At 42.0% G+C, this 15,671-nt stretch overlaps 1 protein-coding gene across 1 annotated transcript in view; it reads left to right on the top strand.

The window, feature by feature from the left end:
- CFAP61 (cilia and flagella associated protein 61) overlaps positions 1 to 15,671 on the top strand; it is an 89,182-nt gene that overhangs the window by 2,385 nt on the left and 71,126 nt on the right. Inside the window, exons 3-10 of the mRNA XM_063152674.1 lie at positions 320 to 470; positions 2,467 to 2,543; positions 2,939 to 3,006; positions 4,036 to 4,177; positions 8,243 to 8,375; positions 10,338 to 10,491; positions 14,687 to 14,778; positions 15,117 to 15,286. Of these exons, the coding sequence (XP_063008744.1) occupies positions 320 to 470; positions 2,467 to 2,543; positions 2,939 to 3,006; positions 4,036 to 4,177; positions 8,243 to 8,375; positions 10,338 to 10,491; positions 14,687 to 14,778; positions 15,117 to 15,286 (987 nt within the window). The remainder of the gene's footprint in view (positions 1 to 319; positions 471 to 2,466; positions 2,544 to 2,938; positions 3,007 to 4,035; positions 4,178 to 8,242; positions 8,376 to 10,337; positions 10,492 to 14,686; positions 14,779 to 15,116; positions 15,287 to 15,671) is intronic.

Genomic DNA, 15,671 nt, shown 5'->3' on the forward strand with positions numbered 1-15,671 from the left:
CAGATAACAGCTGTTTGGGGGAAAATAGATCTGTGAAGAAACATACAAATGGAAGGGAATGTTTAAGTCTTGCATCTCAAATTTACTAATATGATTGAGGATTTGAAAACTCACCTGAATTTTTATAGTGCTAGAATACAAATAGGTAGAACTGAAGCAACAATTCCAAGTTAGCATGTGGATGATTAAGTTTTATTGAGGCCTCATCCTGGGAACCCTCTTGGACATGGCTAATTTTGCTGTTCCAGCAGGCTGAATTCACAGTCACTTTTTTATGCGAAATTTCTTCAACTTGTGCAAAATTAAATTGTTTTAATAGAGAACTATCAAATCTTGCTTTGACGCTCTGCAATGAGAAGAATGAGGTTATGGCACACACTGCCTTTCTGGACTATCCAAATTGGAACATCACTGATCAGGCTGAATGGGAACCATTCCTGCATGAAAACTACCCCAACAATAAGTGCACTGTAAGTAAATTGTGTGATTTTAGTTGAGTTTTCATTTAAGGCTCAGGCATGGCAAATACATGTGGGTGTTTACAGTCTGTTTCCAGTAGATTTGAGGCATTCTGGGTACAGAAGGTGATGAAGTCCTTGTCAAACCCTGGTGCTGACAAGGGGAAGCTTTGTTCTGCAGTGAGCTTGGTCAGTGCTGGTGGGGACACTGCTGCTTGTGACTTTCTGGTAGGATCTTCAGACTAGAAACAGGCCTTTACAAGTTTAGCACTCAAATGCTCCCCCTTCACCAAGTCCAGCTGGGAACTAGATCGTGGGACTGTTGAGAAAATACAGAAAATGTTAAATCCCAAGCACTCTAAGGTGTGCAGCACGTGCCATAACAAGGTGTTGGCAGTGCTGCGGTTATCTCTGGGCATTTTCTTCATCACTTACCCAGAGTCATCTGTGATAAGCAATAGCTTGGAGGTAAACTGACAAAAACAGTGTTTGAAAATGTGTACTCTTAAAGGAAACACCACCAGTACAACCAAAGTGAGTGTGCAAAAAGGTCCTGTGGTTTCCTTGTCATGGACTTTGTCCCTTGAGTGGCACTTGTGGGCAGCCACTTCATTCAGGGTTCAGCTGCAGCTGCTGGGGGGGGTTCTGCTGTGCTGTGGTGTCCCTCAGACTGTCTGGTGGCTCTGCAGATCTGCTGTAGGGGCCTACAGAGAAAAGACAAGAAAAATTAATTACTGCTCAGAACCAGTAGTGAAAAATACCTTGAAACAGACAGGCAGCATTCAAGTTTCCTAGAATGGAGTTTATTTGCTAAAGGAGGTGTAGAAGATTCAGTGTTTTATGCTTCTGCATTGGCAGAAGCTCTGAACATTTTCTGGGGTATAACTTGATGAGATGTTGTTGGTAAACTGTAGGTTAAATCCATGCAGGTGTGCTTTTCAAAACTGAGGTAATCTCAACATAGGAATTCTGTAAAGTGTAGTTGACCTGTCTTTCCTAGACTACAGAAATTGTTTTGGGGTCTGAAGTGGGAGTTGACTTGTGCAGAAAGGAATAGGTGAAGATGCTTTACTGGATTGTCTGGTTACCAGCACTATTCAGAAACAGTTACAGTCCATGTCTGGTTTACTTGGTGTCCTCTCAGACCTCAACAGTAATATATATTTTTATTTCTTCCCTTTGCTTCTAAAAAACAAACTGCCTGATGCTTAGGGATGTCTTTAGATGTTAGTTACAATAGCTTGTTGTCCTCATGCTGGTCCATGTACTGCAGCCTCTATTGAAATCATTGTTGCTCTTAAATTGCTAAAGTTTGTTGGTGCCTCTAGCTCTGGTATTTTAATGGAACATTATAGTATTCAGAACATCTCAGGTTTTCCATTTAAAGTATTTTTATCTACAGGCAGACCTTCACTGACCCAGCACTTGTAATTAATATGCTAGAGGGCAGCTGATTTAATAGCCCTTGCCATTCCAGCACAGGGTTTTTCCATGTTTACTGGAGGTGCACAAGATAAAGGTGTCTGTTAGTCTGCCCTGTTTCTGCCTGGTATTTGTGTGTCTAATGATGTCATCTTAACATATGTAATTTTTCTTACTACCTTTAAAGGAAAACCTTTAAATTATGAGGATTATGAGAAGCAGGTGAGCTTTTGGTTTGAGTTTTTTTGAACTTTAAAAGAATGTCAGACACATGTTGAATGTTTAATGTGGTTGAATGTTGTCAGTTAAGAATTAATACTATTCAATATGAAATGTACAGTGTACATTGTAGTAAACAATATTAAACTGAGTAGAAAGAAATAATGTTGCAGAAGCACAAAATTATGTAAAGCACTTTAATCACATAACTTTATCCACACATGCTGTGAAGTCACTTATGTATATTTTGCTGCTCCTTGAGTGCAGATCATGTATGTTGGAAATGTCTATGTGTACTAATGCTTGGGCTGATGGAATAAACATGAGTTTCTGCATGGTGTGTAAACTTTCACTCCTTGTTTTGCAGCCTTTGAACACGCTCTTTGTGCATCTCTTTGTGGCAAAGGAAGGTTATGCAGCTGGATGTTCCCAAGAAATTGTCAGGTGAGTTCCTGTGTAGCCTTGAGTAGTGAGGCACGTGTCCTCTCCTGCTGCCAAATCATCTATCAAGCCAAGCAGTCTCATTCAGATGCCCCATCAGAGATCTGCCAACAGAGGCCTGATATCTTAAATATTTCACCACTGGGAAACTGCTGTAAAAAAGAGGATGTTTGAAATGTAAAGATTGGGAAATTTGAAAGAAGTAAGGCAGGAAAAGCCAGTCAAAGTTACCCAGATAAATTTCACATGATATTGTCAGAAATGTTTAAATTTAAATGTGGACTTACGAAGGAAGGTTAGAGACACTGGAGAGAAAAGAAAAAGTATATATTGAAAAAGCTAGGTGATGCCTGTCATTGAGTGTAATAATGAAAGACTGAATATGTTTATTTGTCCAGGAAAGCTTTCATCTTACTACCAGATCTGCAGTTTATACTTCTCTTTATACCAGCTGAGAAGAGGTTAGGTAAGAGCTTAAAACTGTTTTATTCTTGAAGTGAGAGCTATTGCCTACCTGATTAATGCACACTGAGAACTTGTTTTGGTGTTCTTTTTTTAATACTAAGAAGAGTTATCAGTTTCTAGACATGTGAAAATCATCATCTAAAAGTATCATCTTGTGAAGATCCCATGTGTAAGAGGTTCCATGCTCACTCTAGCAGCCATTCAGCATTCTGTCCATTCCATGCAATCTTTAAATTTGCCAGAAACAGGACATCAGGAAGGAATAAAGAGCTCAAAAATCAATACCTGCAAGTTTTGTGGAGATTTCTGTTTGAATAGAGCCAAGAGACTTGAAATTGGGCACTTTCTCTTACTTAGCCATGCCAGTGCAGATTGGAAGAGAACACTTTGGTGAGACTCAGAGGGGCTGCTGGAGACATAGAAGGAAACTCAGATTATTTCCTCTAGAACAGAAGTACAAAGGTAGGGAATACACATGTTAAGCAGAGAGTAGCACCAGATGTGGAATTTTGGAGTTTTGGTCCTGAATTCTGACTGATAAACCAAGCATGCACTTGATTGAGCTGAAAAGGAAGCTAGAACTTTTCTGATATGTTGGCTTCCAGAGATATTGGTTCCAAGTCACACTAAAAGACTGTAGTGGTGTGTCAACTACAGAGAACAGGGCTTGAATTAAGGGTTTTGTCAAATCCACCCTGTCAACCAACATCAGCTTTCCTTCAGCATTGTGAGTCCTGACAGAGACTCTCCGCAGGCATAGAGAATTTGCTATATTATTCTTATTGGGATTGTTTCCTACCAATTTCTGATTGCTTTGAAGCTTATTCAGGTTTGGAATGCTGGGTTAATTAGATGACTTTGGTGATGATTCTCACACATTTATGCTGCTGTCATTTCAGCCTCATTGCCTAACTTAAAAGACTTGGGGCATTTTACTATCTGTGGTTTAAGTTTGACATTCCATTTTCCTCAGACATTTTTGTTGCTAATTAAAAGCTTTCATAATGAAGTTTCTCTGTTGCCCTGACAGGTTTTAGCCATTCAGAGCTGGACCTGGGGGATGTCTTTGAAAGAATTGTGCCTGCTCCACTCTCACATGTAGAGAGACGTTTCACCTTGCTGGCATGCCCGAGGCATCGTTGGCACCCACAGCTGTATGTGCGCCAAGCAAGGTAACGCAGCTCCCTGATCCTGCTTCCCTGAGCACATCTGGCTGGGGGAAACTGAAGCATTTTCCTTCTTTGGTTTGCAGCATCAGTAGCTGAGCTTGGCTGCTCTAAAACAATGCTCTCGAGCATTGTTTTAACCAAGGAATGTGTGCTTATGGTGATTGGATAGCACTACTGTCAGTATGCTTTTGCTTTGTGTGATTGGTCAAAAAACTTTTAAAGTAAGCTGTAACATTCTTTGTCTGCTGCCTGAGATGTGAGCTGACAGCATCCTCCCATTGTCATAACCATGTAATGATACTGATGGTGGAAAATAAAACAGCTCAAGGCATGTTCCCAGCAGTCCCATCCCATTTATGATTTGTACTTAGCCCCCAGCTGGTGATAGTTTTCTGTGATAACCAAACTAGGTAGTTCTAGGATTATGCTGGTTTTATTCTATTTCATCACAAGATGTATTTTTTGAATGCTAGTTAGCTATGTAGGAAGACTATTTTTTGTTAGTGATGTTTGTTCTGTGATCTGCTGGCAGAACTAGACTGCTGTTGCCACTCTTGGTTTTTCCTGCCATGTGCCTTCTGCCTGTGCCAGTGTTGTGTCCAGGACATGAGAAATGCCAGCTTTCTGACCCAAGGGCCTGGAGCTTTTCCTGTTGTTGCTGTGGAGATGCTTCCTTGTGGTGTGGTTGAAACAGAACATGTATCCATCAAATTTTGAGTTACTTGTTGTCCTCTTCCCTGTGGGAAAACCGCTGGTAGGGTAATGGTTTATGAAGCAGTAGTTTGATTTAACTGATTTATTCTGGAGTTTTTACCAGTAGTAAATGTAAGTGTTGCTTTGTGGCTAGGTAGCAGAGTGGTGATTAAATTAGCATTTCTGATGCCTGCAGTGGAGACTGAAGTTTAGGGAGAAGGGTGTTCCTTGGAGACTCAGCACATGGTATGGATTTGGGGGGAGTCTGTACTGACCAGTGCCCTGCAGATGGTGATGCCACGTTGAATGTGTCTGATTGGTAAAGCCCCACACCATTTATTTATGGGCTGGTTCATGCTGCCAGCTTGGGCTGCATTCTGACAGGAGCCTGTCTCTGAGAGGTGTTTTATTGCATGTATTAAATTTTACCACATGGATCTGAAGCAAATCTGCAGCTTGTGTTCCTCCTGTTGCTCAATTTTTGAGCATTTTAAGAAAAAGGACTGAGGCCTGACCTTTGCCACTTCACATCCTCCTGCTGTAGCTCTGGATACTTCAATGTTAAAAATCTCTCTCATACTAACTAGATGTACAATTGTTAGTATTTTTGAGTGTTTCTTTTGAGTTGTGTATCACCTGTAAGTGAATAGACTTTTATATAGAGAAGGCATGTGAGTTAATGCCTGAAGATTAAAAATCTTTCCATATGTCTTGGTTCTGATTATCACATTTGTCCTTTAATTTTTTTTCAGTTTAAGCTAATTTTTTTTTGTAGTCATTGGATATTGTCAATTGAAATATTCTTTTGCATGACTGGAAGTGTCACTTAAGAGTAGCAATATTCCTGATAAGAGCTGCCATCTTGTCTGGGATTTTGGTAGTTTGTTATAAAAAGTAAAAATTGCTTTAGCTTTGGTATTAATAGAAAATCAACTGGGAAACCAGTTTGCCTCTGAAATTACACAGTGGTGGTACAAAATTCATACTTCAGCGTTGCCCATCAGTGGATAACAGGTAAGGCTAATTTCTGTTTGCAGAAGGAGCTCTGCCTTTCCCTTCTCTCTGCATTCACCCTGTGCTTCACTGGCATCCATAGTAACAGTCAGTGGGAGCCCTTAGAGACTCTTCTGTGGATGTTGTCTGCAGCCACCTGCCTAGCAACATGTTCTGGGGCAGTGAGAGGAGATTAGCCTAATCTCTGTCCCTCTTCCCCTGCTTACAGAGGGTGAAAAGCAGCTGTAAACTGATACTTCGTTTAACCATCGATTTCGAACTTGCTCTCTATCTGGCCTCTATAATGTGAAAATGTGTCAGAATGCAGCCCACTAAGCTTTGATGTTTAAGGTTCTTGCTGGTGTCTTGTCTAGATCCTGCCATTCTTGGGTTTGTTCCCTGTAGGCAAGAGTCAAATCTGCAGCTCTGTGCTTGCACTCACAGTAGAGGGATTTAGTGGCATTTTTATATTGGAAAGCTTAGTGAGGTTTGGAGGGTTTCTTTACTTTGTTAAATATTGTGGTAGTGGTGGAAGATACTAAAAGCAGAATAAACAAGTTGAAATGGTTGTGTTCCTACAGAGTAGTGTACAGGGAGATGAATGGGTGTGTGCAGAGTCCATTGACTGTCACAGGGTCAGTCTTCAGGAATGGGCATCTGCACCTTTGTGTGTGATCTTGTGTCCCACAGAGCAGCATGACACAGGGCACTCAAAACACTTGGCACAATGTTCCACTTGAAGGGGGTGTGTGGGTGTGTATCTGTTATGGACTCCATGAAATAACAGGGTTCAATTAGGATACAGTCTTCTTCTGTTACCCTTCTTAGTTCAGCAAATCTGTTAATAAGCTCTCGAACCTCAAAAAAACAAACGAATTAATTGTGCTGAGGTGGTGATGTTCTGATAATAGAAAACCTCCCTGCAGATTTTCCCTGTGAAGGAGATGAGGGTAACTATTTTGGCTTGAGGGGTAAGGAATGAGTTACTGTAAGTTTTTATGGAGTTTTCATTGTTGCCAGAGCTTCATTTTAGTTGAGGGGGAAAAAAGAAGCAGGAACAAGGTTAGAATCCATGAGGTCCCTAGCCTTGGTTACAAAGGTGGTTGTACCCAGAGCTCACATCCATTCTGGTGTGCAGGAGCAGCAAAAGCATCCAGGGACCCCCTGATCCCCTCTCCTGTGCTGGAGTCAGGCAGTGCTTAGGAACTTGGTCAGTGTTTGATATAACGAGTAACAGAACCTCTTTTGCCCAGCTGTGTTTTCTTTAAGGCTCCTTCCACATCCAGACACACATAAAGAGTAGCACTGAGAATCTGTTTATTGTTTCTGGGTTCCTGCCTGTGTGGAGCAATGATCTCCAACTTTACCGGTATCACATACAGGCATGGGGGACCCAGTGGGACCTTGGAACACAGCAGGAATTTCCCCCAAAACCCCGGGAAGCTCCGAAGTTCCCGGTTCTCCCTGGTGCAGCACGTTTGTGCATCCCTGACAAGGAGGGAAGCGCCGCGGGCCGGTCCCGGCTCCCGTGCAGGAGGAGGAGGAGGTTTGAGCATCCTGAGCAAGCGGAGCAGCCGCTGCCCGTGCCTGGCGGGGCCGCCGGGTGGCGGCAGAGACCGTGCCGGGCTCCCACAGCCCCGGTGCCGCCTCTCCGAGTGTTCCTGGGGTGTCGGTGTGACAGCCGAGGTAGCCGCCTGTTCCCGGCCCGGAGCAGGGAGGGCTTCTCCTGCAGTTTGTTGCAGTTGTTCCTTTTGGCAGCCCAACGCAGCCGAAGTTTCTGCTGTCTTTGGTTGTACCACTCAATCCAGCGTTTTCCTGAGAGATAAATACAAGTGGCTTCATGTTATTGATAGCAGTTGAGTGCTAAAGCTGGTTTGCCACCACCTTTGTGCCATAGTCTCGGCATGGGTGACTCAGGAATTGTGCCACTGTTCTGGTAAAAGAGCTGGATTTTCTCATTCAGAGTTACATTGACCCTGGCTATAAATAGCAGCCTGGTGGGAAAGAGTCTCTGTTGCCTGTTTAAATAAAAAGCTATGTAGGTTGGGACCTGTATGAATGCTCCACTACAGTTGTAGGAGAGTGAGGCAGGAGAATCTTGAGCTGAGATTCTCGTATATTTTCTTAGGGCAAGAGAAGCATCTCCACTGAGCAGTGCAGATTTTGGTGGGTTCTGCTGGCTGTTGGGTGTGGATCTGTCTCTGGTGCTGAGACTCCCACTTTAGTGTGCACTGGGAATGTGTCCTAGGTGAAGTGATTTATGGGTGCAGCCTTTGGAACAAGTATTTGTAATATTCTTCCATATATTAATGGAGTGGAGCAGAAGTATCAGGGCCTGTTAATGGCAGAGCCATAGGACATTACCTGATCTCTTTTTTGTAGGCTGGAAGATTATGATGATCTCATGCTAATCTGGACACCTCAAAGTGAGACTCTGAAGGAAACCTATGGTGAATATCTCCTTGTTGATCTCATAGAACGTGAAGGTGAAGAAAATCAGGCAGCTGTTTGTGAGGTCAGTCTGCCATGACCTCTGATTTTGTCTGATCATAGCTTCAGTGATGTCCTGTGTGACAGCCACTCTAGCTCAGGGGACAAAAACAGCAGCCCACCTGTTAAAAGTAGAATTCATGCTCTATACCCTCACAGTGAGTGCCCTTCTCAATGTAGTTTGTGTCTGTCCTCAGGAGTGATGTTTCCAGTTCAGAAATGAAGCAGCAATTCCCAGTAATTTTCAAGTAATTTGGACAGGCTGTCTTGATGAAGCCATGTTGTCATTTTAGACATTTGCATTATAGCTGACCTGTTTTCATTCCCAATGACAGCTAATATTGCATGTGAAAATGAGTAGCCAGTAATTCTTTCACAGTTTTAAGTCCTGTAGATAATTTTTCTTTCTCTTGGTTCAAACGAATTTTTGCTGAAATGTAGACAAACCCAGGAATTAATTTAAATAAGAAAGGAATGGTAATAGTTATCCTACTGAAAATTCCTGATTTTCATGTGTTGGTAATTGTGCATGGTAGTGCAAACTGATAGGCAATATAACCTCCTTAATTCCCAAAATCTGCTTTTTGTGGCAAATGGTTTTATAAAATTGCAACATGTAATCACTGCCATTGGGAGCCAAATGGGAAACAATGCACCATTAGTGTAATGGCACATTGCAGAGGGCTGTTGCTATAAATAAGACATTCCAGTGGCACATTCAGAGCTCAATGTGAGACCACCAAAAGGTGTTCCAAGCCCCAGTTTATCCCAGCTGCCACTGCCACGGCGGGCTGGGAAAGCACCTCCACACAGACCATGATGGATGCCAGCTTCCCCTGTGGAGAAGGAAGCTGGCAGCCTCTTTTTGCACATATGGTAGATGGATTGGTTAATCAGCCTCTGCTGAGCCTTGGGCCTGAAATTGCACAGCAGCCAGGCAACTGTGGCACCCCAGCTTTGTTGGTTACGCAAACAAGGCAAACAAACAATCACTTGTTGTGTGAGGGCAGAAAAATTAAACGTCACACTTTTTCAAGTCTTTATTGATGTGCTGATGGCTTGATAAAACAGCTGTACAAATCCAGCATGTGAGTTTTCATTAGGTTTCTAAAGGCTTTCATTATGTGCATTGAGGAGGAACAAAAATGTGTTTTGATAATGTGTTTCACCAGAAAGTTGCATACACTACAAAAAATTTAAGAGCTTCCTTCTTCTAGATTTGTCCCAGTTAAAGCCAGAAGCTCTCCAGCATGCCAGGTCTCTCTGATCCCAGTGTGTGTCATGCTGAGGGCTGCAGCTTGCTGAGAACTCCAGCAGCAATCAGGCATGCAGAGTACCATGGGTGCCAGCATTGCAGGGATCCCATCACTTTCATGTCTGCCAGAGCATTTGGGTTTTAAGACTAGTTCTTGGGTTTTTTTCAGAACACAGAAATATTTGGGGCTTACAAGTGCTGCAAATACGTACTGCATTTGGTACTGCTTATATTATACAGAATTGATTTCTTGAGTTAATTTCTTAGGAGAATTAAATACACCCTTCAGTTTGACCCCAATTTGGGTCCAAATCAGTGTCCAGTAATGAGCCAGCTATTACAGATAACTGAATGAGGTTCTACTTAGCTGCACTGTAACTTTAAGCAAAATTATGTTTTTGGAAGTATGTTGTGTATTTGCCATAGCAAATGTTTTACTGAAACTCCAGGTCATTATTTGGCCTATATATATAAGCCTCACACTCTTGCAAGTCATAGCTAAAACAGGAATTTGAACATCTACTGTGGAGGTCCTAGTACCTATGTTACAAGGAAAAAAAAATAAAAGCGAATCTTTAACTTTTGCTGAAATAATTCCTTTATAGTTTTTCATTATACAGTCATTCCGCAGAGATGGAACATAAAAGTTGATGTTTCAGAAATTTTTTGTTCAGTTTTTTTTTGTGCTTTCCTAGCATGGCAGGTTCATGTGACAGGGCTTTTATCTTCCAGGTTGGTGGCACTGCAGTAGGATTCATGAGCTTATGTTCTGATGTGAACATCTCCTTGTTACAAGAGTGTTTTGACTTAGGGCCTTTCCATGGACTCTGTAAACCGCATCCTGAGGATATTCTCGAAGTGCCACGGAAGCCAAGTGTTCAAGGAGGTATCTATATTCTAAATATTGCTAAACAAATACAAAGTGTGTTCGTGTCTAGCTTCTGAGTAGGTTTTGCAGAAGGTTGGAAAAGGATGTATAGGTTTACTAGGAAGAAAACACAAATTAACATCCCTGGTCTTGAAGTAGGATGCCTTTTTTTTTTTTTTTTTTTTTTTTTTTTTTTTTTTTTGCTTGAGGAGGGGAATTTTGATAGCCCTGGTCTTTGACTCAGAAGTGATTGCTGTTTGTGGGGAGCAGCCCTGTGGGATAACTATGGGATAAATGTGGACTTGAAGTTTCAGAAAGCTGTTGTGTGGCGTATACTGTCTATCAGACACAGTTGTGCTGTTAAAGGAAGATGAGATTGTAAAATCTGGTGGTGAAGTGAGGTCTGTTGGTAGCTGAGCAGCTGGCCTAACTGTGCCTGTTATGTTGTCCTGTTGACTTATGTCATCTTTTTTCCTTGTGGTTCAGCTTCTGCTCGTTGCTTATTGTTTGCAGTCTCCTGGGTTACAAGATTTTGGGAGATCAGAGACTGTCTCTTTATTCTGCTTTTATATTGGGCCCAATATAGCAACACGTGCTAGCTGCTTCCTGTGAGTGATAAAAACCAGTAGCACAAATATGTCACCTGTTTGTAGAACAGAAGTGTCATGTAAATGATTTACTGTTGTTGTCTTTATTTTTCAGTGTCAAAGGGCATTTTGTGCAGAAGGGCTGCATCTTGCTATCTACTAATTATCAGTAGTGGAATAAAACACCTCCACCACTAGGTTATGTATCTGCTTTTCTGAACACAAAGCAGCAGGCAAAAAAGGCAACCAGGGAGCTGCAGGGCTGTCACCAGCTGGCACCTCAAAGCTGGCAGTCACAGAACAAAAAAGGGAGAGAAATGGGTCTTGTAGCTGCTCCTGTGGACTTCCCCTCCCCTGCAAGGAAGCATCTTGCACATGGGAGATGGAGGAAGCTGCCTGTGTCCTGTTTGATCCTGTGCTCCTGCAGCTCCAGGAGTATTAGCTCAGAAGAGGTGACAGATGTGGGTAGGAGGAGGAATGAGACTGAGGAGGGAGAGAGATGACTTAGGAGCCAGAGCCCAGTCCTGGGTGACCCTGCTTGAGCAGAGGCTTGGGCAAGGTGACCAACCACCAGGGCTCTCTCCCAGCCTTACCCATCCCAGGGCTGCTCCTGTCCTGGTGTCCTCTCCCTTCTCCAGAGCCTGCAAATTGTAGGTCTGTGTTTTCTGGCAAATTCTGTGCTGCTGAGCTTTTCAGTGAGAATGTGGTTACAGGGTTTGACAGTACAGCTGTTGTGTGTTTTTTTTTTAATAATTTTAGGAAATCTATGGAACTTTTTCTAAATGTTAAAACTTAGCATAAGCTGTTCTGTTCAGAATCTGACATCTGTGTGCTTTTTAGAAATGTTTTAAGCAGCATGGTTAGCAGTTCTGTAAATCTATCTCCCTTCCTTTCTCTCTTCATTTAAAAACTTCATTAGATTTGATGGTAGTTGCAACCCTGTGGGTTGCCTTCAGGTAAAACTCCTTAAAGTAGTAGTATCCCTTTATTTGGAATGACAAGAGCAGCTCTGGGGAAAAATAATTATTTGTAGATTTCCAGTTAGCTTAAGTGCAAATCATTAATGATTGTAGAGGTTTTGGCTTGCCAATTGTTTGATTTCCTGGCCAATGCCCCAATTATGTAGTGGGTCTAGTGCTGGCTAAGTGCCAGTGCACTTACTAGAATTTATTTACTTATTTTCTTGCTGAGAGATCAGTATTAAGAGAAGGAGGGCTAAACAGGCACAAACATTAAAGGGTATAAAGAAAACTTTATTAACACAATTAAGAGAAAAATAATAAGAAAAAAAACAGACTAAAACCTTTCTCCTCCCCACCTTTTTTCCTTTCCCACTGACAATGTAAGACAAAACTTATAATAGTCTTTCTTCAGTCTGCTTAGGGAGAGTAATCTCTCTTGTTATGCTATGAAGATTTTGCCACAAGAAACAATTCTCTTGGGGCTTCAGTGTCACAGCGAATCGGCTGCCCAGGAAAGGAAAAAATCTGCTTGTTGTGTGAAAGTCCCTCCTATACCTTGCAGCTATCTCACAGCTGCTTTCATGGGCCATGTCAACTTATTAGGGTGCTACTTTAAGGATGAGCTGTTCTAGCATAAAAACAGAAGTTATTTTAATGAATCTCTGACAACAGGGCTTTTTCTATTACTACACGAGAAACCTGATAGCAAAGTTGAAAGTTGTGCCTTCACTGCTCAGGAACATCAATTCCGTTATCATGAAATAGTAGTTAAAATTTTTGTTGTAGCTTTGTACATTTTAGAATAGAAGAGTTGCATCTCAGGAGTTGATAAGCCTTTCCAGCATGAAGGCCAGCCCGTGTCCTTCAAATCTGTTGTGGTGTTAGTGCCATGTGGTTTGCGTTTGTGGGTATTGCAAAGCCTTGCCCGTTCCATGAAGGCTGCTTTAGTGGCTGCATTGAGAACTTGCTGCTGGGCGGTGTCCTGCTGTGAGGACAGAGCAGGTTCAGTGACCTGACATCAATAGAAGATCTGGACTTGGCTTTATGGAATCTGAAGGCTTGGAAATTTTAAAGTGTAAGCTGCATTCCTTCCTAATTTTATGTTCCTACATATAAAAAGGTCATTTTTTCAAGCTCTTTAGCTTTAAGTAGAGACCACAGGTTGATATTTTTTTTCCTTTCAAAATGTAATGCTGAATAATAATGAAAGAGTATACAACAGTCTGTACTGATATGCCACTTAGGTTTCAGGGTAATTACAGTAATTTGGTTGTTACTCTATATGGTGTCATGAATTAGTTGCTAGAAAACATGATGCAGTGGGAATGATTCAAGGGCTTTTCATCAGGCCTCATGGTGAACTGGCTTCTTGATCCTGATGACTGTACCTCAGCTAACAAACCAGCAATCACAGAATTATTTTAATTTTCTTTGTTTGTGGTCTTTACTTGATTTAGTGATAGTATTGCAGTTCTTCACATCACTCGTGTACAGCGTGTCTGTAAACAGCAATGCAGCCACGTCTGACAGGAGTGGATGGTGGAGCCATTAAGGATTTGCATTTTAGTATGAAGTCAGAACAACATATCAATATTTACATGACAACAAGAGACTTGTATTAATTAACTTCTGACACCTGCAAGGCTGTTGGTAATGAGAAATGGAGCTGGTTAATCAAGACGACATTTGATCATTTCTGTGAAGGCTCACATCTGTGATACCCCCAGAGAATCCATGATTCCTAACCCCCGCATTTCTCCTTGCCCTGCATGTTGCATCTGCACTCTTTTATTGACAGAGAAACAGATTTTGAGACAAGATTTTTTTTTTCTAATTGCTTCTGGCTAATTTTTTCTTCTAATTGCTTATTTTAAACCTTTGAGGTATTTTTTTACAAAGTGCCCATTACTGTGTGAAGAAATGCTTCTGTCTATGAATGTAGCTTATGTGAGTGTCCCAAGGTAAAATTCAGAGGGAGAAGGGATGAATTCTGTTGTTTTCTGAAGCTTATTTTGTGTTCTTCTTGGAGCTCAGAAACCTTTATTTCCTTAATGTTACTCGATTTTCCAAATGCAAGGGTGTCCTTGCTTGATGAGTTTTCTTCAGCAGCAACACCTACACCTCAGCAGTTTATTGTGTAAAACTTATAAAGGAATTATAATCCCTGTTTCTGGTCTCTTACTGCACCAGTATGAGCTCTGGTTTGGCTGGGATTTAACCTGAATTGCAATTATTTTGGGACAATTAATCTGAGAATCAAGAGCCCTTGCTTGTCTTTGTGATCACCAGAAAGCAAGTTAGCAACACATGGGAGTTAAGATATCAGTCAATACACTGACTCCTGTCTTTCAGTTTAGATAGGGGAAAGATTTGACACAGGGATAAACACAAGTTAGGAAATGCTTCCAAATGTTCTTGTTCAGGTCTAATTTTACATTGTACAGGTCTGATTTTTTTTTTTTTTTTGTTTTGTTTTTGTTTTTTGCTTTGAAATCAAATGGTCTAATGAAGCTCTAGCCTGGTAACTGTAGGAGGGTCTGCTTTAACTGTTGTTGTTAAAATGAAACCTTTTGATAGAGGTAGCCTGGCCCACTCCAGCTATTGCTGTGATTCTGAGAGTAAAGCTCACATTATTAAACCTTGTGCACCTTCTCTTTTACTTAGATGAAGATGAAAGCAACCAAACAAGTCAACAGCCAGAGCCTGTTTCTTCTCAAAACTTGGAACATGTTCCTGGTGCAGATGCAGCTGTGCAGGTAATGCTGCACAGTGCTGCTGTGCACACACCCAGCAGTGCTGCTGGCTCTCAGAGCTGATACAGAGCAAGGCTGGCAGAGATGAGGACAAGCAAATACTGCTGAGTTTCCCTCCTGCCCCATCCTCTGCTCTGGCCCAGGTGTGCCTCTGCTGTGGGGCACGGGTCTGGAGGGAGGAGGTCAGAGTTATTGGTCAGGGTGAGTTTACCCATCCAGCTCCCCATGAGCAGCCATCAGAGTGGGAAGAAAGAGTGACAGAGAGAAGAGGAAGGATGGGGCTTAACTAATCAAAACAATTTCAAGTGCTGTAAGGGAGCCCTTGTCTGTTATTGTTGCAGAAAGACGGAGCTGTGACCGTTTCCCAGACTGAACCGCTGGTAGACTCTCAAGGCTCAGCAGCGCCTCTGCTGGAGACTGGTGAGGAGGGGGATTTGCATCCTGTGAATGGAGGAGCTTCAAATGTTTTCAGTATCCGTCTGTTTTGTATCGATGAGCAGTATAAAAGTAGGTAAGTATGGAGGAAGAGTCACTGCTTTCCCATTAATAACCATTGTCAAGGTTATGTTTTCAGGACAAATCAGCAAGTGACAGCACCTGCAGTGGTGAGATGGGATTTTTTTCTGACCTCTTTCTTGCTTGTTTTTTTTTATCTTCAGTAATAATGTTTCAACCTCCACTTGCAACTTCCTAGCTCTGACAGGTCTATGGGGACAAAATGTGAAGAATTAGGTTTTGTTGGAAAAAATGTGAGTTGAGGTTGTGGAAAAAGGCTAATGTTTCCTTCTGTGGAGACACTCTGAAGCTGGCTAGCTGCAAGAGGAGCTACATGTTACAGTAGTTGTCATCTCATTGCATGGGGCAATAAAGCTGTTCTTAGCTCTACAGGTAAATTT

The sequence above is a fragment of the Melospiza melodia genome, chromosome 3, assembly GCF_035770615.1.
Source record: "Melospiza melodia melodia isolate bMelMel2 chromosome 3, bMelMel2.pri, whole genome shotgun sequence".
In the NCBI taxonomy this organism is placed as follows: domain Eukaryota; kingdom Metazoa; phylum Chordata; class Aves; order Passeriformes; family Passerellidae; genus Melospiza; species Melospiza melodia.